Genomic DNA, 27,960 nt, shown 5'->3' on the forward strand with positions numbered 1-27,960 from the left:
ATTCCATGAACTTTAATCCATTTGAACTAGATTACTGGAAGGAAACCCTAGTAAAAAAACTGGAACATTATTAAATTTTTAATGTTTTTTTGCACATCTGACCCTCCAAATGTGATCTACATGTTTGAGTTAATAGAAATCAGTGATTGGATCACGTTATCCCATCGTGTATGCACCAAAGTTTCAACCCTCATAAAATCATATATTTACGTCAAAAATATATAATCCAAGAGCCGATTCCCACTATTTTGTCCATGCTAAAACATATATGGGGTTAAATTGGCCAAAACAACATTCCACTTTGAATTCCAACTAGAGGGTTCTTTGCCCATGAGAGAACCAAATACTTTCCCATCTTGGCTCAAGCAAATCTTCAGATGTTCTAAAGATCTTTTTGAGTCTGGTAGCTGATTCCTCATCGGCTGTTGTTCTTGTAAGATCTGCCATAGTTACCAATGAAATGTTTTTCTTAAAAAAGAAAAAGGCAGTCAAAAATCTATTCTTAACCCACTCGAGCAAAACAGGAGCAGATCCAGTCTATGAGGCAGAACACCTTATAAGGTCTCTGACTTCTTTTATAGTTTCCCCTATAAAAGAAGGGGTGCCTCCTTATTAAAGAGGGCCTCGCAGTTATCAAAAGCTTCTTAGATAGGTGCGAAGCTCGCTTCCTGAAAACTCGCTTCGGATGTGCAATACTCTTCACTTTATGAGAATCTCGATTTTCTCATGTTCTATGCTTTCCACATGCTTCACCTATTCTTCTTATATGTTCTCTTACTCTACTTTTCTTGTCTTTTTGTGTTTCCTCCTATGCTTCTCACTCATTTTCATGTATTTTCTTTAAATTGACAATCATCATTTTTAAATTTTGTTAAAAAATTAATTCTTCCACTAAAAAATCAAAGATAAAACGCAAAGGGTTTTAGTCAAAGATGAAGAGATTAAGGAGAGATGGAAAGATTATTTTGATAAGCTATTTAATGAAAGTCATGCTTAGGATCTTGGAGACTTGTCTATTCCTTTTCATGAGATGAATCGTGACTTCATGCGCAAGATTCAAAAGAAAGAAATTGCAGAGGCTTTAAAGAAAATGAAATCAAGAAGGGCAGTTGGCCCAGATGGTATACCTATCGAGGCTTGAAAATGCTTGAGAGAGAAAGGTTTAGAATGGTTGACAAATCTTTTTAACAAGATTTGGTGGACAAATAAGATGCCTAATGAGTGGAGGAAGAGTACTTTGGTGTCTCTATATAAGAATAAGGGTGATATACAAGATTGCGCAAACTATCGTGGTATAAAATTCAGGAGTCATACTATGAAACTTTGGGAGAGGGTGATTGAGTATAGCTTGAGGAAGGTTGTCATGATATCGAAGAATCAATTTGGTTTTATGTCTGGAAGATCAACTATGAAAGCTATATATCTTCTTAAACAACTTATTGAGAGATTTAGAGAGAGGAACAAAGATTTGCATATGGTTTTTATTGATTTGGAGAAGGCATATGATAGAGTACCTAGGGATGTTCTCTGGTAGACAATGATGAAGAACGGTGTTTCTCTTAAGTACATTAGTATAATTAAAGATATGTACGAAAGAGTAGTAACCAATGTCCGCACTTGTGGAGGGGTGACAACCAATTTTCCTATAACGGTTGGGTTACATCAAGGATCTGCGTTAAGCCCTTTCCTATTTGCAATAGTGATGAATGAGCTTACGAGATCAATTCAAGAAAATGTGTCGTAGTGTATGTTGTTTACTGATGATATTGTTTTGATTGATGAGTCTAAAGATGAGGTTAATGCTAAGTTAGAATTTTGGAAACAGACATTGGAAGCAAGAGGTTTTAAGTTGAGTAAGAGTAAGACAAAATATATGGAATGTCGGTTTAGTAAGCAACGAAGTAGTGATGGGAGTGTAGTGAAGCTTGGTGAGCAAGAAATACCGGTGGATGATTGTTTCAAATATTTGGGATCTATCATTCAAAAGTATAGAGAAATTGATGGAGATGTAAATCATAGGATAAAGGTTGGGTAGATGAAATGGAAAAGTGCAACTTGAGTGTTGTGCGATCGTAGAATGCCATTGTAGTTGAAGGAAAAGTTTTATAGGACGACTATTAGGCCCGCTCTACTATATGGTACGGAATGTTGGGTTGCCAAGAGACATCATATTCAAAAGATGAGTCTAGCTGAGATGCGTATGCTGAGATAGATGTGTGGAAATACAATAAAAGATAAGATTCGGAACGAGGAGATACGTAAGAAGGTAGGTGTTGCACCCATTGAAAATAAGATGAGAAAGAATCGTTTACGGTGGTTTGAACATATTCGGCGAAGGCCTAATGATGCTCTAGTTAGAAGGATGGAGAAATGGGAAAATATATTAGTTAAAAGAGGTCAGGATAGGCCTAGGAAGACATGGATGGAGATGATAGGAAAGGATATGAATGCTTTGAACCTCACCGAGGACATGACATTGGATAGAAATGATCTGGAGGAGAAGGATTCATGTGGAAGACCCAGAATGATTTTCTTTTTTGGTTCATATCGCCGACGCCAATTGTTTTGGGATGAAGGCATTGTTGTTGTTGTTGTTGAAAAAATCATGAAATTTTAATAAGTCACTTTTATTGTAGTTTTTATTTGTTTTTCATTTTGATTTTCACTCAATTCTTATATTGATTTTTTTTAATTCCTTGCTTTTTGCTTCCTATACATTTTTAAATGCATCGCTTCTCTCTTCCGCTTGTTATACGCTTCCACTTTCTAGTCTGGCAACCTTGATACTACCCCAACTAAAAGGGCAGAATAATTATAAAGTATCTGACCCCAAACACATAACCACGCCTCGAGCAAAACCACAGAATCAATTGAAACTCCTAGTAGAGCAAGAAACATGGCATATGTTATTTGTATAGAATACCTAATGGTATCACCTACATTTTTTTTTTACCCTTAATTTTACGCATCATAATGTCACGCATGCCAATACGTGTATGAACCAAAGCATCCAACTTGCCAAGGAATATCTTTTTGCCGACACCATAGAAGTTTCAGCATTATAAGGAATCGTTGGGGAGTTTCAAGAGCATCTTCATGAGATTCTCAAAATTTCTAAGTAACAAAGTAATAAGGTAGATATTTTGCTAAAGCTTTGATACATGATTATTGTTTGGATGACAACACAACCACGACATCTCTCTGTCTCTCAGCTAAAAGCTGTTACAAATAATACAATTGAGAGACCATAAGCAAGTGGGTCTCGCCCATTAAGGAAGGGGAGGAGATGGACACCCACACCAAGTTTGAACCATCTTATTAAGACAATCCTCCCTGCAAAACGGATCTATACTACAACAGGAGTCTTGCCTGACAGTTGAAAAGCAGCTGAATACTTTCTGGCCCACAGGTCGTAATGTATGATCTCCTCCAGGGAAGGACTCTGCACCAACTCCTCCTGGTGTTTCTCGCATGTCATCTCCACAACCTTGAATATGTCCAAGTAGCTAATTCTGCAATTCAATGGTGGAGAAGAAAACAGTAATGTATCAAACTTCTGTTAAAACGCATACCACAACCGCACACACCAACCTTAAATAGACAAGCTGCATGCTTCAATTGCAATGTTTGTGAAGATGCTAATCAATGTCCAACTGTAATTCTATGCCAAGGCCCACTAAAGACCCTCATCTCAAATATCTTGCTAGTAAGTAATTTTTCATTTTTCTAAGCAGGCAGCAGTTTCAAAATGGAAGAAAATGAAATGCCTAAATGTGATTTCTTCTTCTAAACAGGCAGCATTTTCAAAAAGGAAGTAACTGCAGGTGTTACGCAATAACCTACTAAAAGATGTCAGAAGGGATGCATCTATGCCATGAAATGTAAGATATGTTAATTGGCACCAAAAGCAGTAACTCTCAGACTTGGCGATGGCAACTGCAGAGCCATTTCTATGGCCGACTGAATGAAGATACCAGGTCCAAGATGGCATGCACTCAAAGCCTAGTCAAGCCGCAAACAAACATTCAATTATTATCAGCATTATGATATTCATCACAAGCAGGGTTATTTTCATTCGTTCATAAAATTCTGGAGGGATTGTGTATGTTTTTTCCTTTTTTTCAGGGTAGTTAAGCTGGGGGATAACCCTGTGGGAATCAAATCCAAAATTCACTGGTAATGATAGTACAACCAAACCATCCAGCTGCATGATTTTAATAGATCAGGATCTTCAATGTATTCTTAAGATAAATGTTCAGTCCTGTTGGGTCAATATTTTTGCTAATAAGATGACATCTTAAAACCAATATAGAAAATAAGAAATCCAAGTCTCCAAATAGACAAACTCATACCTTTCATTAATAAACATCTCAACTGCCTGTTCATTTGCAGCACTAAGAACACCAGTCATGGTGCCCCCAGCACGACCAGCAGCATAAGCAAGATCCATAGAAGGATATTTCACGTTATCTGGAGCTTTAAAAGTAAGTGAGCCCAATCTGCATTAAATGGATCAACTGCTTCACCATCTTGAAGGCTATAAAACAAATATCATGAATAATGATGATGTACAAAAAACTAGAAGAGAAAAAGTAAGCTGCCACTGAAACTACAATTTCTTCTGTACTGATATTGCTGCTACCACCATCAACAACTGTAAGAGTTGAACCATAACCACCACCACTAAATTATTGTTGCTAGGCCCCATGCCTTGCATTATTTAGAAGTTCCTAGGAATAGGTATCACAAATGGGGCAAAACTTGATTGTCCTATCCCTAGAAGTGTGAGCAACTGTGCATAATATTACAAGAACTAGTTAGCAACCAAATTGTGGATAAGCAACACACTTGTAAATCTATACCATAGACAATAAGCAGAAACATAACTTCCTCGTGTGTTCTTCTGTGTTTGTGTCCTTAAGGATTTATTGATTACTTTGGTATAATTTTAGTGCCATAGGTAGAAACTAGAAACGTTTTGCTCAGACATAAACAACCATTCAACTCCAATAAGAATAGTAAACAACAGCACATATCCTTTTAAAATATAGAACAAAAAGAAAGTTAAATTGAAAGGGATGTTAGAGCAAGTGGAACATACTTGCAAAGATCAAGACGAGGCCAGGTGATCTCCGAGCAATATATTCTGTCTGGCCATGATAATGTGTATAGGATTGGCAGGCGCATATCTGGCCATCCCAATTGAGCCAGAACCGAAGAGTCCTATTTTTTAAAAGAAACTAGAAAATTACTACTTTGTTTCTATCAAAATCACATAAAAGCAAGAAGAATGACTTATGTGGAGATACAAGTCAAACCTGTGTTTCAATCATTGAATGTATAATCGACTGCGGATGGATTACAATTTCAATGTCATCATACTCGGCTCCAAAAAGGTAGTGTGCTTCAATAACTTCAAGCCCCTATTAAGTGAACAAATATTAGTTAAGGGTCCAAAACAATTAAAAGAAAATGTAATAGAGTACAAAATTGCAACAAGCAATAATCTGACACAAAGTGGAGTAAATTCAAGAGAGCTAAATAGAGGAAGACAATGCCTTGTTGAATAAAGTAGCAGAGTCCACTGTGATTTTCTTCCCCATATTCCAGTTAGGGTGCTTTAAAGCATCAGCAACTTTCACTTCTTTCAATTTTTCAACAGGCCAGTCTCTACCAATTATGTCCATCAAGAAAACAATCAGGATTTGGGCAAATTTGAGCACAGCAATCCATTTTCGAAATTTTTATCAACTTGAGAACGAATTCATTATTCAGACAAATATTTTTCCCTGAAGCTTAAAGCATAGAGTGAGATGGCATATAAACAAATATCAGTGTCTTAGAGATTATCAATAATTCATACCGGAAGGCACCTCCAGATGCTGTCAAAATGATGCGCCGAAGTGCATTTTCTGGCAATCCCTGAATACACTGCATAATTTGAAACTTCTTAGAAGCTGCAATAAACATTTTGGATGCAAGATAAGTTGAAATCCTGTTCTTGTGTAAAAGGATGAGAGTGAATCCACCCAACTGCTATTGCCTAGTGAGGGTGGAATGAATGGTGCAACTCTCCCATATGAACAACACCACACAAAATGCCAACAAGCTATTTTACCTGGAATATTGCAGAATGTTCAGAGTCTGCAGGTAGTATTTTAACTTGATGTTTATGTGCAAGAGGAAGAACAAAAGGCCCTCCAGCAATAAGTGTCTCTTTATTTGCCAATGCTATATCCTTTCCTGCCTTTATGGCAGCTACGGTGGGCTGGAGATAGAAAAATTCATACATCAATAAACAGTCCTCTACAGGTTCGAAATATCCAAGCATAATCAGTGGTCTTCAAAGTCAAGCACCCAATACATCCTCAATGAGGACTGATGAACAAAGAATAAAAAAATCAGCATCAACATGATTCTGTATGTAAGGATCTAATAAGACATCCTTAGATAGCTTATTGGATAGTAAACAACTAAAGGATTTCCTTAGATGATTAAAAAACAATGCATCAAGACCATGGAAATTAGTAGAGAAGTTGATTATGTAATGAAATGGTGGTCTTCAACAAATGCACGAATAACTCACAAACAAGTGTCTATTGAAGACACTACAAGCATGACCCTTGAAAGTGTATAAAAGGAAGAACACTTGAAAAATAAATAATATTTTATTCATGCACAAAATGCTTAAGCATTGTTATTTACATTGAAGGGGTTCACCCCTATATATACAAAAAAGTGGAAGAGAGAGGATAGCTCATTTTGAGCTCTCCAAAAGAGTCCAACAGCTATTTGCCCAGTCAAGTTCCCAAATATCTAGTTCTTATTGAACTAGATGCTAAAAAAAAGGAAAATAATAAAAGAAAAAATATAATAATAATATTAAATAATATATATGTATTACAATTTATATTTTAACACTCCCTCTCAAACTTACGATATAATGAGTGAAAGTTTGTCTAAGAGGAAGTGAAATCTGAGAGCAGCGAGAGGCTTGGTGAAGAAGTCGGCTAATTGATATTCTGATGTAACATATGACAGATCAATAGTTCCATATAAGTATTCATCTCTGACATAGTGACAGTCCATCTAAATGTGTTTAGTGTGCTCATGGAATGTCCAATTGCTTGCAATGTAGATCACACTTTTGTTGTTACAGCACATCTTTGAAGCTTGCATTGCTTCAGCTCCCATATCCGCTAGCAATCGTCTGAGTCAAACAACCTCCATAGTGGTGGTTGTCATGACTTTGTATTCAGCTTCGGTAGAGGAAATAGAGACATTTTGTTGCTTCTTGCACATCCACGAAATTAAGGTTTCACCTAGGTACACACAAAAACCAGTAGTTGAGTGCCTATTATTGGAATTACCTCCCCAGTCAACATCAGTATATGTAATTAAATTTAATGAAAATGAAGCAGACAAGAAGAGTCCTCGTGAAAAAAAGGATTTTAAGTAACTAATAATACACAAAACTGCTCTCATATGCATAGAGGTGGTAGCATGCTGAAACTGACTGATTGTATGAACCGTATGAGCTATATCTGGCCTAGTAATGGAAAGATAAGAAAAAGCTCCAATAAGATGTCTATAAGAAGTAGGATTATCAAGAAGTTCTCCATCATCAATTTTCATTTTAACATTGACAACTTCTGGAGTGTCCACTTGAGCAAATTTAGATTGAGATATCAAATACCCCGGAGGGGAATAAGCGACTTCAATGCCTAAAAAATATCTTAATAAACCTAAGTCAATCATTTCAAAATGAGTTCTAAGAAGAGATTTGATATTTGCAACTCCCTATTTATCACCTCCGGTGATGATAATATCATTCATATAGAGAATAATAATAATGATGCCTACATCAGATTTCTTAACAAAACCAATATCAAGCATAACATGACTAAATTGGTCATACCAGACTTTTGGAGCCTGTTTAAAACCATAAAGAGTCTTTTCTAGATAAAGAGCTTTATCTTTAAGGATACTAATACCAGGCGAGGCTTCGATGTATACTTCTTCAACAAGATTCTCATTCAGGAAAGCATTTTTGACATCCAATTAAAAGATAGGCCATTTTTTAATGAAGGTCAAGGCTATTAAAGTTCTAACAGTGGTCATACAGGCCACAAGAGCAAATGTTTCTTCATAATCGATGTCATACTTATTAAAATATGATGTATATATATATATATATAGATTACGACACATACACATATATATTATCATATATATGTCTATGTGTCTATCTACATATATAAATATATATATTTATTTTGTAATACCCGATAGAGGTAATTCTATCATTTCACTTGTACACGCATATCCTAGATATGCTTTCTTTTACTTTTTCCTTTTATTCTTTTTTCTTTTTTTACTTTTTCTTTTTTTTATTGTTTGAAGAAGGGTCCACATAGAGTCGTTGGACCCCTCCAACGATCATAAATATGACCGTTGGAGGGGCTCCAACGACTCTATGGGAGCCCCTCCTTGGGTCCCTTGCTGTGTATAAATAAGGGGCATGGCCCCATGTATTCTTCAAGCTTCTTATGAAGCATTTTATGAGTGAAATATATTTTTTTACCTCTTTGTATGTTTGACCACTTTTTGTGGTTTATTTTGCCCATTAGTGGCCTCTTGTGTATATACATGCTTCCGTGCTTTCTCTTGGAGATTTCGCCTCTCTCATTTGGCACTTCATTACATGGTATCAGAGCCTTGGTTGAGAAGGCTTCATCGGATCCTCTCTTGACAAGTAATATATCTCCTCTCTCTTGTCTTCAAAATTCTTTTTCTATAAATGGCCAACAAAGATGCAAAAATCGATCTCTCATTCAAATTGGATGGGACCAATTACCGCATGTGAGCGGCCGCTATGGAAAATAATCTCAAAGGTAAAAAACTTTGGAGTTACGTATGTGGAACCATTCCGGAACCACAATTGAAGTTAACTAAGTTTGAAGGAGATGAGGAAAAAGCATTGAACGAAGAAGAAAAAGAAAAGGCTATTCTTGATTACTCTTCTAAAATGGAAGATTGGGAAAGTGAGCATACTAAAATCTTAGCATGGTTCATGAATAATGTCGAATTAAAGATTTGTGCAAATCTTGCAAATTTCAAGAAGGCTAATGAAGCTTGGTTTTTTATGAAAGGCATGTACACCCAAAGAGACCTTGCTAGGCACTTTTTTCTACAAGAAAAGGTAAGAGCTACCAAGCAAGGTGATATGAGTATTAGGGACTAATATAGTGCTCTATCCTCTTTATGGGATGAGCTTGTTCTTCTCGAACCGCAATAGAAAGGAAATGCTATTGCCATGAGACAAGAGCAAATGAAAAAAGAGAGGTTCTTTCAATTTATTCATGGGCTTCGTCCCGAATTTGAGCAACTTAGAGGATCTCTTCTTCATAGGGCCTCTACTCCTCTAAGTGATATTTTGGCCGACTTATGTCAAGAAGAAACCCGTTTGGCCTTGAAAAGAGATGTTGATGAAGTACATGCCGTGTCTAGACCCGGCAACAATGTAAGATCATATAAACCACCACATTTTTGGAAGAATAATGGTGGTGGAGGAAGAAAAATCATTTGTCATAATTGTAATGAACCGGGCCATATTCGTCCGGATTGCCCTAAATTCAAAAAGAAGGTGGCTTCCGTGGGTGAAACTCCTCCAATCATCAATGAAGATTCAAAGAAGAATGGTGACATAAAGGAGTCCATCGCTCATCTAACCGAAACTCTTCAACAATTTATAAACATGAACTCCTCTACATCATCCTCTTCACCTTCCACTTCCGGTGCCGCCATCTCCTCCTTTCCAGGTATGACTTCTTGGATTCTTGACTCGGGTGCCTCTTTCCATATGACTCCAAATGCATCACTTTTGTCAAAACCAAGTCTCAATAAATTCAAATCATATGTATCCACCGCCGATGGAACATCCTTGAATGTTGAAGGCATTGGAAATCTTGAGAAAACTTATGACTAAAACAAAGAATTTTTTGTTCCCAAAATCAGAATTATTCCAAAACTTAATCTAAATCTTTTTTTCGTTTCTCAAATTATCGATTTTGATTGTAATGTCTCTTTTTCACCAACCCATTGCTATGTGCAGGATCTCTGGTCCGGGAAGCGGATTGGGCAAGGCCATAGAAGATGGGACCTTTATTATATGGATTTTTTGTCTTTGTCATCCAAATCATTTTGTAATCATGTTCAATCTAAAGATATTAAGACTTGGCATAAGAGACTTGTGTTAAATTATGTAATCAAACTTGTAATTTCATATATATATTTTATATATATAAGGTAATACATATACGTATATATAATATATGTATATGTATTTACCAATTATATATATAAAATATATATAGTCATAGTAAGGGTAGTTTAGGAATTTTACACATATTCTTTTTCAAGAATATGTTTTTTTGTATTTTCCTTTTTTCTTTTTTCTTTATTTATTTTTGTATTTTCATTTAATGCATTGTACATGCATTGGGAGGGGCCCAACCCACTAGTCGTTGGACCCCTCCAACGGTCACATTTGTGACCGTTGGAGGGGCTCCAACGACTATGTGGAGCCCCTCCCAAGGCCTCCTCCAAAGCCCTATATATATGGGCAGCTCCTCTTGTATTTCTTCAAGGGATTTGGGATTATAGCCCAACCTCTTTAGTGTTTATGAAACTTATGGGTGCAAGTGCACATTTGTGATTCGGTGTATTGTGTTTGTTGTGCACAAGTGTTCTTGGGTGTGTATGTTCACACATTTATTCTTAAGGTTGTTGTGTTATCGACTAAAGTATCTTGTTGAAGATACTTTTACATGGTATCAGAGCCTTGTTGAAGAAGAAGAATTGCGACTCGACTTCTTTTGCATTCCTCGGAAAGCGTGCCTTCAAGTTTTTTGAAATCAAAGAGGATCATCTTCTTCGAGCAATATTTTAGGAGCTCCTTTTGTCAAGAAAGACGCAAAAAGTAATTAAGGTACATACTATCTCTTGCATTCTTTCCTCTCTAATGGGCGAAAAAGACTCCCATTTCTCTCTTGGGTTTAAGCTTAATGGCTCAAACTATCATGTTTGGGCCGGTAATATGGAAGCCCATATTAAAGGAAAGGGGCTTTGGGGTTACGTTTATGGATCCATACCGAAACCGGAACCCAAAATTACCATTGTTGAAGGAGGTGATATTAAGATTCTTGAAGGGGATGAAAGACAAAAGGCCCTTGAAGAGTATTCTAAGAAACATGATGATTGGGAAATGAAGAACTTCAAGATATTATCTTGGATTTTCTCATCCGTTGAGACCAAGATAAATGCCAACATCATCAAATTTAAAAGGGCTTCTGAAGCTTGGGTATATCTTGAGAAAATGTACACCTCAAGAGATCTATCCCACAAGTACTTTCTTCAAAAGAGGGCTTTGACTCTCCAACAAAATGACATGACCATTCGGGAGTACTTTGCCGAATTATCCTCTATTTGGGACGAGCTCGCAATTCTTGAACCTAAATGGAGTGGTGAGGCTATCGAATTAATGCACAAACAACTTGAAGAAGACCGGTTCTTCAATTTTTTAAATGGCCTTAGACCCGAATTTGAACAAGTTCGGTCCTCTCTTCTCTCCGCCTTCACATCCCCCTCACTCGAAGATGTTATCACCAAGCTAAGTGGTGAAGAAACCCGTATGGGAATTGGCAAAAATAATCCTAGCATTCTTGTTACTTCTTCTACTCAAGAAGATGGTGAAATGGCTAATGCCGTGTCAAGACCGGGAAATAACATGAGGACCTATAGACCTCCTCATTTCAAGAATCAAGGTCAAGGAGGAAATGATCGGTATGGCAAAAGAGACTATAGCAAAGTAACTTGCTATCATTGTAAAGAACCCGGACATATCAAACCCCTGTGTCCTAAATGGAAGAAATTGATTGCAACGGCTATGGCATCTCAAGTTGAAGAACGACCCCCTTTATCAAGTGAGTCTCTTTCTCTTCAACAAATCGTGGAAGCCCTTCAACCTCTTCTCAAGGGAGGTACTTCCGGAGCCGCTATGTCATCCTCTTCCCCCGGTAAGACATCTTGGCTTTTAGATTCCGGGGCATCCTTTCACATGACCCCTAGTTATTGCACTCTTTCAAATTTTTCTAAAAGTGCTTTTCCATCCTTTGTATCAACCGCGGACGGTACATCTCTTGAGATTAAAGGAATAGGTAGTTTTGAAAAACAAGACTTCTTTGTTCCAAAAATTCGTTTTATCCCAAACCTTAACCTAAATCTTCTTTCCGTTTCCCAACTCTCGGACCATGGGTGCGATATAAAATTTTCTTCTAATAAATGTTGGATACAGGATCGCCAGTCCGGGAGATTGATTGGGGAAGGCTCTAGAAGAGGAGATCTCTACTACGTAGATTTTCTTCAAGTTCCCAAGAGTCAATTTTGCAACGTCGTCCAAAACAAAGACATTCATGTATGGCATAAGAGATTGGATCATCCCAATATTGTTAAAATCTCGTACTTGCCTTTTGTTAAACATCTTTGTAAAAGTGACTTTTTGTGTAATGAATGCATTCTTGGGAAAATGAAATGTTTGCCCTTTCCTCAAAGATCCATGTTTACGACAAAACCATTTGAAATTGTCCATTCCGATGTATGGGGACCGGCTCCGGTAATGTCTAAAGGAGGTTTTTCATATTATGTAATCTTTGTGGATGACTATTCTAGGTTTTGTTGGATCTATTTCCTTAAACATAAACATGAAGTTTTTTCAACCTTTAAAAATTTTCACATGATGATTTCAAATCAATTCAATGGATCTTTAAAAAATTTTAGGTCTGACTCTGGAGGAGAATACCTCTCAAATGAATTTAAGGGTTATCTTGAAAATTTTGGAATTCTTCACCAAAAATCATGTCCAAAAACCCCTCAACAAAATGGGTTAGCCGAACGAAAACACAGGCACATCATTGAAACAACTAGGACTTTGCTCATTTCTCAAAACATTTCAAAAAATCTTTGGGCTGAGGCAGCTCTTACCTCTGTCTATCTCATAAACCGACTTCCATCGAAAAATTTAAACAAAATTTCTCCCTTTGAAAAACTGTATGATAAGGAACCTGATTATAGCAGGTTAAGGGTCTTTGGGTGTAAGTGTTTTGTTCTTACTGATAAGAATGACAAACTTTCTCCAAAAGCCATTCCTTGTGCCTTTCTTGGCTATTCTGAAACCCAAAAGGGGTTTCGTTGTTATGATATCAAAAGTGATAAATTGTATGTTTCCAGGAACGTGAGTTTTTTGGAAAATGTTAGTGGATTTGAACGTTGTGACCCCCATAATGAAAATATGGATTATTCTTTTTTATTTGATTTATTGGATAAGGACGATGATACTAGTGATAATGAGTCAGATCAAAGTAACCCAAATGAACTTGAAACCGAGGAAAACATCTCCTTGTCTCCTTCGTCACATCAACCTATTGAATTACCTAGAGACCCTATCACCTACTCTCATAGAGATCAAAACAACTTTAGGAGTGCTCTTGACAGATATAATGATGCCAGTCCCAGTGCCTCTCAAAATGAAGTGATCCCTCGTAGAACTGAGAGAAGTAGAAGGCCTCCTTCTAGGTTCATTTCCTATGACTCTTTTTCCCCAAGATATAGAGCCTGCCTTAGTGCCATCCACTCTTATATAGAACCTAGAAATTTTGAAGAAGCACGTAAATGCCCTGAATGGATTAATGCCATGAACAATGAACTTGAGGCTCTGAGAAGAGCCAAAACCTGGGAATTCCAAAATCTTCCTAAAGGCAAGAAAACAATAGGGTGCAGATGGGTTTTCAAAGTAAAAACTAAAAGTGATGGATCCCTTGAAAGGTATAAAGCTCGCTTGGTTGCAAAAGGATATAGTCAAGAATATGGTATTGACTATGAAGAAACTTTTGCTCATGTAGCTCGTATGGTCACTGTTCGATGTCTTATAACCGTTGCCTCTATCAACAAATGGAACATCTATCAAATGGATGTGAAAAATGCCTTTTTAAATGGCGATTTAAGCGAAGAAGTCTACATGGATGCTCCTCCTGGAATGGAGACTCTTAAGGGAAAGGTGCTTCGTCTTCAGAAAGCACTCTATGGCCTAAAACAAGCTCCCAAGGCTTGGTATGATAGATTTAACTCTGTTATGATTGAGAATGGTTTTTCCTCTTGTTTTACTGACACTGCTCTATTTGTTAGAAAATCCAATGCAGGGATTGTAATTTTACTTCTGTATGTTGATGACATGCTCATAACTGGGAGTGATTCTAACGGGGTTAAAAGTATAAAATCTATCTTAAAAGATAAATTTGAAATGTCTGACTTGGGTTTTTTAACTTATTTTTTGGGAATTGAAGTGGCATACTCTCTTAGAGGATATTTCTTATCTCAAACTAAGCTTGCTTCTGAGATCATTGACAGGTCAGGTATTACAGATGAGAAGCTGTGTGAAACTCCTGCGGTTGTAGGAGGAAAGATGAAAATTGATGATGGAGTTCCCCTGTTGGATCCTACACCCTACAGACAGCTTGTAGGATCTCTGATGTATCTGAGTATTACCAGACCAGATATATCCCATGCAGTCCATACTGCAAGTCAGTTTCAGCATGCGCCTACATCCGTTCACATGAGTGCCATCTTACGGGTCGTAAGATACATAAAGGGTACTCTAAATAAGGGAGTTTTTCTGTCCTCTTCCTCTGACTTAAAATTGATTGCTTATACTGACTCTGATTGGGGAGGTGATCCAAATAACCGTCACTCCACCACTGGTTTTTGTGTGTTCTTAGGAGACTCACTAATTTCGTGGAGATGCAAGAAGCAACAAAAGGTGTCGCTCTCCTCAACTGAAGCTGAATATCGTGCCATTGCCACTACTACTATGGAGATTGTTTGGATTCACCAACTGCTAGAAGACATGGGGATCAAAATTGAAGGACCCACCAAGCTATGCTGCGACAACAAAAGTGCAATCTACATTGCAAAGAACCACACCTTTCATGAACGGACAAAACACATCGAAATGGACTGTCACTATGTTCGTGAAGCATATCTCCGAGGAGTTATCGATCTTCCTTATGTCACATCCGAATATCAGTTGGCAGATTTCTTTACTAAAGCCTTGTGCGCTCCGCGGTTCAACTTTCTTCTTGGCAAACTATCGGTCATCTTGCCCTAAGTTTGAGGGGGGGTGTTAAATTATGTAATCAAACTTGTAATTTCATATATATATTTTATATATATAAGGTAATACATATACGTATATATAATATATGTATATGTATTTACCAATTATATATATAAAATATATATAGTCATAGTAAGGGTAGTTTAGGAATTTTACACATTCTTTTTCAAGAATATGTTTTTTTGTATTTTCCTTTTTTCTTTTTTCTTTATTTATTTTTGTATTTTCATTTAATGCATTGTACATGCATTGGGAGGGGCCCAACCCACTAGTCGTTGGACCCCTCCAACGGTCACATTTGTGACCGTTGGAGGGGCTCCAACGACTATGTGGAGCCCCTCCCAAGGCCTCCTCCAAAGCCCTATATATATGGGCAGCTCCTCTTGTATTTCTTCAAGGGATTTGGGATTATAGCCCAACCTCTTTAGTGTTTATGAAACTTATGGGTGCAAGTGCACATTTGTGATTCGGTGTATTGTGTTTGTTGTGCACAAGTGTTCTTGGGTGTGTATGTTCACACATTTATTCTTAAGGTTGTTGTGTTATCGACTAAAGTATCTTGTTGAAGATACTTTTACAACTTGGACACTCTAGTATTTCCAAGTTGTACCTCTTTCCATTTTTGGAAAAATTTTGTAATACAAATACATTTACATGCAATGATTGTATTCTTGGGAAAATTCACTCTCTTCCATATTCACATAATAATTTCGTGTCAAAAAGGCCTTTTGAACTTGTGCATTCTGATGTATGGGGACCGGCACCCGTTATGTCTAAAGGGGGCTATTCTTACTATGTTTCTTTTATCGATGACTTTACTAGATACGCATGGGTTTACATTATTAAGAATAAATCTGATGTCTTCACTAATTTTAAAGAATTTCAAGTTCTTGTTCAAAATCAATTTCAACACAATATAGCCATATTTAGATCTGACTCGGGAGGTGAGTACATGTCTAAAGATTTTCAAAATTATTTTAAAACAAATGGAATTTTGCACCAACGATCTTGTCCTAAAACTCCGCAACAAAATGGTCTTGCAGAAAGGAAACATAGACATTTAATCGAAACCACAAGAACTCTTCTTGTGTCTAAAAATGTTCCTAAAAACTTTTGGGCCGAAGCTCTTCTTACTGCGACATATCTTATAAATTGTATGCCCTCTTCTTCTTTAAAAAATGTTTCACCTTTTGAAAAATTATTTAAAATTACTCCAGATTTTAATAGACTAAGAATCTTTGGATGCAAATGTTTTGTACTTAGTCAAGGACAAGATAAATTGTCACCTAAAGCTCTTGAATGTGTGTTCATTAGCTATGGTGAGAATAAAAAAGGCTATAGATGCTATGATGTTCGAAACAATAAACTGTATGTGTCGAGAAATGTAAACTTTATTAAAGAACAAAATGGTTTCGATATCCACACATCTAGGGAAGACATCGATTATTCTTTTCTATTTGACTTAGCTCCTAGAATTGAGTCCCCTGAGGCAATTATTTGTGATACTACTTGTGATGGCATCTTACATTATAATAATATAGGACAACATGATAATGTTTCCCAAAATGAAAATCTTAATGATATAAATATATATACCCGACGGTTAGGAAATGAACATCAACCTACTATTGACAGATACTCTCGAGACTTCTCTTTAGAAGAATCTATTGACAACAATCCACCTAGGAGATCTTCTCGTACTAGTAGGCCACCACAAAAATTTGTGTCTTATGAATCCTTTTCTCTGAATTATAGGACTTGTCTCATGTTAATACATTCGTATCATGAGCCTACCTCATTCAAGGAAGCTAAAGATCATCCACATTGGATTGAAGCTATGAAAATCGAATTAGAGACTCTTAACAAAGCCCAAACCTGGAGCATTATTCCTCAACCTTTAGGGAAAAAGGCAATTGGGTGTAGATGGGTATATAAAGTCAAAACCAAATGTGATGGGTCTCTAGAATATATACAAAGCTCGCTTAGTTGCAAAAGGCTACGCCCAAGAATATGGGATTGATTATGAAGAAACCTTTGCTCCTGTAGCCAGAATGACTAGTGTACGAACCTTAATTGCTTTAGCCTCCATCAAGCAATGACCGATATATCAACTTGATGTTAAAAATGCGTTCCTAAATGGAACTCTGTGTGAAAAAGTTCTTATGGATCCTCCGCCGGGTCTTGAAATTGGGAAAGAAAATATTCTAAAATTGAACAAAGCTCTCTATGGTCTTAAACAAGCACCAAAAGCTTGGTATGATCTTTTTAGCAAAGTAGTTCTTGATAATGGTTTTTCCTCATGTTACACAGATACTGCTTTGTTTGTTAAATCTTCTAATGAATACATAACAATTTTGTTGCTATATGTTGATGACATGATTATCACAGGTAATGATAAGAAAGGTATTGACCTTATTAAAAATATTCTTAAGAAAAATTTTGATATGTCTGACCTGGGTTTTCTAAGGTATTTCTTAGGAATTGAAGTTGCATACTCCCCCAAGGGGTATGTCCTATCTCAGATGAAGCTTGCCTCTGACATTATTGCTAGGTCTGGGCTGACAGATGACAAAAGGGTGGAGACTCCAGAAGTGATCAATGCCAAGATGAGAGCCAGTGATGACACTCCTTTAGCAGACCCCACGCCTTACCGTCAATTGATTGGATCTCTAACATATTTATCTATCACCAGGCCCGACATTTCACATGCAGTTCATAGTGCAATCCAATTTCAGACTGCTCCTTCTATTATTCACATGGCAGCAGTAATGAGGATTATCAGATACTTAAAAAATTTCATAACTAAGGGAGTATTCTTATCCTCTTCTTCACCTCTTACTTTACTTGCGTATACTGACTCCGATTGGGGGGTAACCCTGATGATCGTATTTCTACCATAGGTTATTGTGTGTTTCTTGGTGAGTCACTTATCTCCTGGAGGTGTAAGAAGCAGCATAAAGTATCTCTCTCATCTACCGAAGCAGAATATCGTGTGATGGCCACTACCACAACTGAGATTGTATGGTTAAGAAGCTTACTTAAAGATATGGGTGTCTCATTCTTAACTCCTTCAAAGTTGTGTTGCGACAACAAGAGCTCTATCTATATTGCTAGCAATCACACCTTTCATGAACGAACAAAGCACATTGAGATGGACTGTCATTATGTTCGTGATGAGTTCTTACGGGGCACCATTCAACTCCCATATGTTCCTACCGAATATCAGTTGGCGGACTTCTTCACCAAAGCTTTGCCATCGCCTCGCTTCTACTTCCTCCTTAGCAAACTCTCGGTGATTTCACCGTGTGTTTGAGAGGGGGTGTTAAAATATGATGTGTGTGTGTATATATATATATATATATATATATATATATTACGACACATACACATATATATTATCATATATATGTCTATGTGTCTATCTACATATATAAATATATATATTTATTTTGTAATACCCGATAGGGGTAATTCTGTCATTTCACTTGTACACGCATATCCTAGATATGCTTTCTTTTACTTTTTCCTTTTATTCTTTTTTCTTTTTTTACTTTTTCTTTTTTTTATTGTTTGAAGAGGGGTCCACATAGAGTTGTTGGACCCCTCCAACGGTCATAAATATGACCGTTGGAGGGGCTCTTTATGACCGTTGGAGGGGCTCCAACGACTCTATGGGAGCCCCTCCTTGGGTTCCTTGCTGTGTATAAATAAGGGGCATGGCCCCATGTATTCTTCAAGCTTCTTATGAAGCATTTTATGAGTGAAATATATTTTTTTACCTCTTGTGTGTTTGACCACTTTTTGTGGTTTATTTTGCCCATTAGTGGCCTCTTGTGTATGTGTGTGCTTCCGTGCTTTCTCTTGAAGATTTCGCCTCTCTCATTTGGCACTTCATTACAATACTTTTGGGCATATCCTTTTGCAACTAAACGGGCTTTATACATTTCCAGGGTCCCATCACTTTTGGTTTTGACTTTGTATACCCACCTACAGTCTATAGGTTTCTTACCTGGAGGGATATCTTGGATCGTCCAAGTGTTAGCCTTTTCTAGTGCATCCAATTCTATTTTCATGACTTCTATCCATTCTATATGATTTTTGGCTTGAGAATAGGATGATGGTTCAACATGTGATTGTATTAATGTAATGACAGACCTATATGTGGGTGAAAAAGATTTGTAAGACACAAATTTTCCCGGAGGTCTAGAGATTCTAGACGTTCTTCTGGGTGGAACTTTGGAGTATTTTTATAATGCACATGAAATATTTTGCTCTCTACGTCTTGAATATTATAGACTAACATCCCTATGGATTTGCTCTTCCTTATCATCATTTTCAACTGCAATAGGACTTTGATCATTGTCAAGGTCACATCCAAAATCACATTCATTGGATTTTGAAGTTGGATCAATTAAAAACTAGTATTCAGTATCATCCTTGGATTTTTCAAATTCAAATAAGCTTTCTTTTTCCAAAAAGGATACATTTATTAACACATATAATTGGTCATTTAGAAAATCGAAACACCTGTAGCCTTTTTTGTTATCAGCATATCCTAAAAAGGCACATGGGATTTCTCGAGGAGAAAGTTTTTCATTTTTGTTGGTGAAAAAAAAATATTTGCATCCAAAGACTCTTAATCTAGAATAATCTGTAGTTAAATTAACAAGTTTTTATATTGAAGTTGTATTCTTTAATAAGGAAGATGGCATCATATTGATGAGGTAGGTGGCAGTTAGGATCGCCTCAACCCAAAAACTTTTTGGAACCTGATTTGCAATTAGCAATGTCCTAGTAGTTTCCATAATGTATTGATATTTGTGTTCGGCTAGGCCATTCTGCTGTGGAGTGTGTGGACATGATATTTAATGCGTAATACCATGTAAATTGAGATAATCTTTGAATTCTTTGGACATAAACTCTCCTCCTGAATCAGTGAGAAAAATGAAAATATCATTTTGAAACTTATTTTTAACCATTTTATGAAATATTTGAAAGTTAGCAAAGACTTCAGATTTATGTTTAAGAAAATAAATCCAAGTATGTCTATAAAAGTCATCAACAAAAATGACATAATATGTATAACCACCTTTGAAAATAACTGGTGCGGGGCTCCAAACATCCGAATGTATTAACTCAAGTGGTCGTGAAGAAACAAAAGTTCTACTAAGAAATGGTAACCTTTTTATTTTGCCAAGAATGCAGTCTTTACAAGAAAAATTTTCAGAATTACAAAATTTTTCCAAACTTGAAAAATATTGAATTTTAGACATATGAGGATGACCAAGTCTTTTGTGCCATAAATCCAATTCTAATTTCTGAACATTATAACAAAATGCATTTTTGGGTAATTCCAAAAAGTCCATGTAATAAAATCATCTTTCTTTGTGGCCTTCCTCAATCAGCTTCCCTGACTGGCGATCCTGTACCCAACAACCATGAGAAGAGAATGAGATATTACATCCATAGTCAGATATTTGCAAGACAGATAAGAGATTCAAATTAAGTTTAGGGATATATCTAACTTCTGGGATAAAATTTTTTTTTGATTTTTGAAGATTTTCAAAACATCTTATTCATTTCACTTCAAGAGATGTGTCATAGGCTGTAAAAACCTTTGACACACTTGAGTTATTTTTAAGACATGCGGATAGACTATTAACATTTTGGGTCATGTGAAAAGAAACACCAGAATCTAAAAGTCAAGGAAAGTTACCTGGACCAAAAAAAGATGCAACGACCGCTCCAGTTGAGGCTTCAGTTGAGGAAGATACTCCTTTGAAAAGAAGTTGAAAGATTTCCATCAGTTGAGCCATAGATACAGGTGCATCTTGATCTTTTAACTCGGATTCAACAGATGCAACTCTTTTTTCTTCTCTTATTTTTAACTTTGGACATTAAGACCTATAGTGCCCCGGTTTATGACAATGATGACAAATGACTTTTCTTTTATCAAATTCATCGTTTTGCCTTCCAAAATGAGGCAATTTGTAAGTACGAGTATGATTCATCGACCTAGACATAGCTAAAACTGAATCATCAACAACTTTTGGAGTACTTTTTTTAAGTCTATTTTCCTCCATAGTGAGCTTTTCTATAGTATCCTTTATTGAAAACCACCATTTCATTACATGGTATCAAATCTACAGAATCCTTAGATCTTGAAGTGCTTCCACCTCGATTTTTGTGCCACATTTACAAAAGGTGTTTCATTACCTTGTTCTTGGCTCCAGAAGATTTGTTTGAAGAAAGGCGGACTTGTGCTACAAAAAATTTTGGTTTTGTATCCTCTCTCTTATTCACTTGTCTACTCTTTTTTTTTTATCTATTCCTCTCTTACCCTTGTAAAAGATGGATGACAATGATAAGATCACCATCATTCCTATGAAGTTATGATACCATGTAATGAAATGATGGTCTTCAACAAATACATGAATAACTCACAAACAAGTGTCTATTGGAGACACTACAAGCATGACCCTTGAAAGGGTATAAAAGGAAGAATACTTGAAAAATAAATAATACTTTATTCATGCACAAAATGCTTAAGAAGCATTGTTATTTACATTGAAGGGGTTCACCCCTATATATACAAAAAAGTGGAAGAGAGAGGAGAGCTCATTTTGAGCTCTCCAAAAGAGACGTTGGACTCTAGTCCAATGGCTCGAGTCCAACAGCTATTTGCAGTCAAGTTCCAAGGATCAAATATCTAGTTCCTATTGAACTAGATGCTAAAAAAAGAAAATAAAGGGAAATAGAAAAAGGAAATAATAAAAGGGAAAATATAATAATAATATTAAATAATATATATGTATTACAATTTACATTTTAACAGATTCCAAATTCAAATCATACATTGAACATATTGTGAGCCTAAAATTACCTCATTCTGTCAGAAAAATTTTGGATGAGCCTTAACATTTAACAATGACTGTCATTTCTTGATTGGGTTCTAAAGCATCTAGTAGTGGCCACTGTCTCAATCACCATGATGACTAATGTTTTTACATTTCATTCTGAGATATAAACTTTAAGCACAATGTTACCTCATGCTTTTCCAATGAGATCATACCCCATGCCCGCTTTTACCATCTTCAGCTTGATGTTTGGTGGCACACATCTCATCCCTTTTAAGCAGTTCATTTTATAGGGCCACATTTGAGAAGTACTCTTTGCAACAGTTCTCTAATTTCTTTTACCTATTCTTTGTTTGTATACCTTGAGCGAGTTTTCTTTCAGAAGATTACTTGCTTATTTGTATGCATTAATCTATATGCCCCAAAAATTACTTGCTTATTTGTATGCATTAATCTATATGACCCAAAAATGTACATAATTCCTTGTCTTAGGTTCAAAACCTTGAAATGCTTAAGGATAAATCTACTCTTGCTGTAAAATATAACCTATCTGTGTTTTCATCACAGGCATTCCACCATGCTAATGACATAATCATTACTTGTGGGGGGTAATGCGGCCAAACAATGTTAAGATATCCAATCACGGATATCTATATAGCATATAAACTTTCCTATGCTAAAGCATTGTAGAAAAATCTCTGTAAAAGAATACATAATTGCCTCAACAAGTAAAGACTGTCATATACTGATAGTGATATGTTTCATAATATCTTATGAAGAGAACCAGAAAATATCACCAGTAGCCATTCTAAATCCGTCTGTAAAAAGAAGCTTATCAAACAACAAAAGAGTGACAGATGGAAATGGCTTTTGAAGATTGGTGTCCTCCCTACTTGACATTTTTCATGATTTACCCTCATCCCTAGATTATCCATTTGGATAAATGACCAACTGCTAATATGTTATGTGGTCTACAACCTCCCTCTCTCTCTCTCTCTCTCTCTCTCTCTCTCTCTCTCTCTCTCTCTCTCTCTCTCTCTCTCTCTGTGTGTGTGTGTGCAAATTATGAATTTGCACCCACCACAGGGCCCAAATAATAGTCTTGACCTCACCAACAATCACACAATAAATAACAAAGTACACGATCTAGTCAAACTTTCAGCAACCTTACTCACAGCTTCAACCTCTCCTCACCATACTCATGCATGAGGTAAACTAACAGATGGACATCCATGACCTCAAGTTCAGATTTAGCATGTGCATGATTACCATGCAAACATTAACCATATTATTTCACATCTAAGAAAAAATCTGCGTGGTGTGACATGATCTCTTTAGCTTACAACTAACCTCATGTATATGAAACAAACATCAATATCATACTAGTCTATCCATGATAGATTGCTCAATTCATGACATGAATTTCACGAGAACCAAAACATCTAGATAGCATAAGAAAAAGTAAAACCACGTATCTGAACTTGGTTGATCTAGTGAAGACATGATAAACATAACAACTAAAAGAGAACAAGGCCTTTTATAAAGCAATGCATGATTTACCTTCAAACCTGCACATCCTACTATTCCAGTAACTACAGTAACAGCATCTGGATGACGAGCAACCTAAAGATTGAAAAACAAAGAAAAACATGAAAAATATAGAGAAAGAGGAAAATTAACACCATACAGTGAAAGCATAAGCCTTAACTCCAGGCAACGGGATGATTCAAAAAGTGGAATACTACCTCTATAACACCCTCCTCTCCAGGAATGATCTCAGGCTTGTGCTCAAAGTTAGCTAATGCATCTTTAAGTTCATCAATTAGAGATTCATTTCTAACAGCAACCAATTTAGGTTTGAATTCTTTCACCTGGATCACAAATATTGAAAATTACCCAAGTTCAACAGAGAAGTTTTTTAAAAGCCAAAGTACAGTAAACTATTAATGCTGCCAGCCTCTCTGGATAGAAAAGCTGTATAATCACCTGGTCTGCCAGAAGAGTGACATTTGAACCAGCTGCCAGAGCAACAACCTGAAACTTATCTGGGTTCTCAGCAACTATATCCAATGTCTGAAATTTCAAACAGAACTGCCTGAGAATCATTTTCATAAAACGCATGCAAATAGGTCACAAGCATGTCAAATGCTACACACAAAAAAACAGAAGGCAGAGATGTCTGAAATATTCCAATAATTTTTTGGGTATGAGCGCATGGAAATCATAGTTGAAATAAAAGACTATGCAGCATTTTTATAATCTTGAATATATCAATATTCTGAGGTTGGGATTTTTGTAGCTTCAAAGGTAAGTATATTGCTTATTTAATGCAAAGTCTTCTACTTTAAGGGGTTTTTGTATAGCAACATTGCATTTCCAATATTCAGGTTTCACCTAAATATTTCAACATAACAAAAACTTACCTTGTTCACGTTATGATAATCCACCAAAAACTGGTAACCCACATGTCAAAATTGACGAAAAATGGAGCAACATGGCAATATCACCCAATTATTCATAATATTGCAACATTTAGGTGCATCCAAAGGTACCATACATCAAGGCACATTAAGGTAAATTCTGTGCTACAATCAGTTAGAAAAAATAACTTTGACTTGGTTGGCCCTGGCTGAAGCGACATCAAAGGTATAAGGTTGTTTTGTATGGTCACACTTGAGTGGGGAAGGAACCCAAGGTTATACCAACAGCCAATCATAAGATAAAACATCAATAACAAAAGTTGAATAGATAAATAAATAAGGGGTTATACCAACAGCCAATCATAAGATAAAACATCAATAACAAAAGTTGAATAGATAAATAAATAAGGGGTTCTGCTCTAAATTAAGAAAACTACATTTTACAAGACAGAAAAGGGGCTGCAGATTGCTTGTTCCCATGTAAAGGATTGGATGCAGCCAGGTAGAAGGCATGGGTCTCAGCCTTCCACATGGCCGCAAGCAAACTTGACAGCCTTCATACAATATCATTTTCATCCTTCACATGAAGGCAAGCAGAATGGTGCAAAAGTCTCTAACAGCCTGAAAGGACACAATGGACTTGACAGAGTCCATAACGTCTAAGCCCAAGCCCTTTCAAGTGACCAATTTAAACCGCTCCTCGGCTATATAGTCCACAGATCAGCCCTGTGTCGCAGAAAACAGAGTTCCAGGCTAATCTTTTCAAGACAGATTATGATCTAAAAAGGAGCTAGTTTAGGCTGGTCGTATTAACAACTACATTATGGGTATGATAAAGTTCTCATAAACGTAAGTTTGGGAGCAAAAGCAGAAGGCAAACACAAACTCAGAAAACAGCTCGAAATGAAAACAAAGAGATCAGGTATCCACTATATGATCATTATTATATGTGTGGATCTTAATATGCATGAAAAACATCAATGAAAAAGCACCAAACAAGCTTACATTTGAAAAAGGAAATCCATGAGCAATGATATAATGTCATTCTCTCTAAATACAAAATCCAATCACGGGAGGAAAACACTATGCTGTTTATAAATGCAACAATTATAAATCAATTTCCACGTCAACCAGATTTGCTAACCTGAGTACCAATTGAACCAGTGGAGCCAACAATAGAAATGGGCTTCGGACCACTCCATTTGTTCTTGCTCTCGTCAATAACAGCTCTTCCAGGCCACGCAGGCGGTGGTGCCTGCACTGAGCAATGGACCCTTCTGGTGCTAAACTGATAGACCTTCCTCTTAAAACCGACCCCGACTGTAAATTAAAGAGAAATTCAGAATTCAACAACAATCATAGATACTGATCACAATGTTAAATCTGAATCCTCTTTGACGTGGAAAGATGAATTTAAAAGAAAAAGAATGATTTTTTTTTAATATGTCACGAGTGCCAACAAAGGGATGAGCTTAACGAATTCTTCATCTGCATTTTCTTAGAATCAGGAGAATACGAAAGGAAAAAGGATTAAGAATCAAATCGAGCTACTGAATAGTTAAAGAACGATCGAACTCAACAGATGCAAAAGCACTTGAACCGTACAACGTAAAGATACTACTGTAAGTGAAAAACGTAGGGGAATTGAAATGGAAGCGAGAATTCAACAAAGGAAATCAAAGAAATATAATTCTAAAAAAAAAATCATGTGTAAAGATAAAGATACTATTATGTATAAAAACGTACTAGTTTTGAAACGAAGTGAGATTTAAAAAAAAGAAAGAAAAAAGGTTCCAAGAAACATAATTCCCAAAAATAAAAAGAATCGCTAGTTAAATTTAGTTAAATTCTAAGAATATTTAAAATAGAAGAAGAAGAAGAAGAGAAGGAAATTTGCATCGCATCGAAAATAACTTAAAAAACAACAGAGAAACGCAACCTTTTCTGTATAAACGGAAAGAAGGGCCTTTAATTATCAAACAAATAACTTTGAAAAATCAAAATCGAAAGGGAAAACCAGAAATCTAATGCAAAAAAACACAATTCCCACTCAATTGCATGAATGTAACCCCAACAACGCAACGAAAAGACCGAATCTGGGGAAAGAAAAGAAAAAATGCATCAGAATCCAACTTCAATTGAACAGCAGAGCAAACCAAACAAAGGAATAAAGAAAAAGGGAAGGAAAGGACTGTCACCGTTAGCTGCTCTCTGGGGAATTCCTTTGGTGGAATCGTGGAAGGAGACGCCGGAGAAGGAGTCGAGGAACGAAGACCGGCCGATTTCGCCGGAAATCTGCAGCTTCAGAGACATCTCTTTGACTTCGACACGTCAGAGAGAGAGAGAGAGAGAGAAACAGAGATGATGATGATGATATGAAGCAGAAGGAAGGTGGCACTATAGAAGGAAATGAGAGGGAGGGACAATATAAACAAGAGAGGAAGAGAGGAGGACAGGTGGATAAGACGAGACTCGGAATCTGCAAGCTGAGATGACGCATTTTATACCGGATTCTCTCCCCCAAAATATCGTCGCTTCCTATTTTGTCGAGTTCTTAACTGAAAAATATCGTTAAGAAATTTTATTGAAAATAATTTATTTATTTATTTTTTACAAAAGAATACCTATGTTTGAAAGCAAAAAAAACTAATAGGAAAAGAAAATTTTGCCGAGAAGTTTTGACATGATAACTTTTCTAAATGAAAAAATTTCACTTGTTTACTTAGCATGAGAAAAATAAATTGAAAAATGTTAGAAAAACAAAGAAAAAAAGAAGAGAAATTGGTGGTGGTGGTGGTGGTGGTGGTGGTTCTTCTTTTCTCTTCTGGGAGTCTGCTTGGTGCTGCTGCTTCAAGCTGGCCTGCCTCAACCGAAATCCTTTGGCAGCACCGCCAACGCTGGAAGCTCCACTCTAACACTAAATAGTTTTTATTTAGCTTTGGGCAGTTGATCACCCAGGGCCATCAGGTGCTTAATGCACAAAATTTGTGCCATGTGATTGCACCTGATCCTGACTCCAAAAGATGGGGGACCGAGGGAAACCTTGGTACGGGCCCCACCAAATTTGTAGTTGGGTTTGCATCAGGTACCCGACTTAACCAGAACCTGAATTTTTAGTACGAGCATAAAAGTGCTGACTCAAATAGTATTTGGTGGAGCAATATGTGAGTAGGGTTTGGGTTATGATCTTTATCGGGTACTCAATTCGATTTGGTTTTTTTGTCAAGTGCCCGACCCGAACAGAGTGATTTATAGGTATTTTTATAAAAGTAAACTTCCAAAATTATAAGGATTTGGGTTTGAGATTTCATTTTCATGACCTAGCAAAAAAGTCGTACAAAGTAGTACCGTTCCTAGTTAGCCTAACGCCTTTTGCAACACGTGTCTTTCAATGAACAACCAAAAAAACGTATCATATAGTCTTGAATTTGAATTCCAAAGTTACCATACCCAC

General features: G+C 36.5%; 1 protein-coding gene across 1 annotated transcript; it reads right to left on the reverse strand.

The window, feature by feature from the left end:
• Positions 1 to 3,141: 3,141 nt before the first annotated feature.
• Positions 3,142 to 26,980, reverse strand: LOC149843557 (1-deoxy-D-xylulose 5-phosphate reductoisomerase, chloroplastic-like). The gene is made up of 12 exons (XM_089999898.1): positions 26,705 to 26,980; positions 25,651 to 25,826; positions 24,073 to 24,159; positions 23,832 to 23,957; positions 23,647 to 23,709; positions 6,119 to 6,268; positions 5,864 to 5,931; positions 5,559 to 5,670; positions 5,319 to 5,423; positions 5,102 to 5,223; positions 4,353 to 4,499; positions 3,142 to 3,512 (listed from the first exon to the last, which is right to left on the reverse strand). The coding sequence occupies exons 1-12, from the start codon at positions 26,817 to 26,819 to the stop codon at positions 3,347 to 3,349; spliced, it is 1,437 nt and encodes a 478-aa protein (XP_089856024.1). The 5' UTR covers positions 26,820 to 26,980; the 3' UTR covers positions 3,142 to 3,346.
• Between the last annotated feature and the right edge of the window lie 980 nt (positions 26,981 to 27,960).

This window comes from Nuphar pumila, chromosome 3, assembly GCF_984573655.1.
Source record: "Nuphar pumila chromosome 3, dmNupPumi1.hap1.1, whole genome shotgun sequence".
Lineage (NCBI taxonomy): Eukaryota > Viridiplantae > Streptophyta > Magnoliopsida > Nymphaeales > Nymphaeaceae > Nuphar > Nuphar pumila.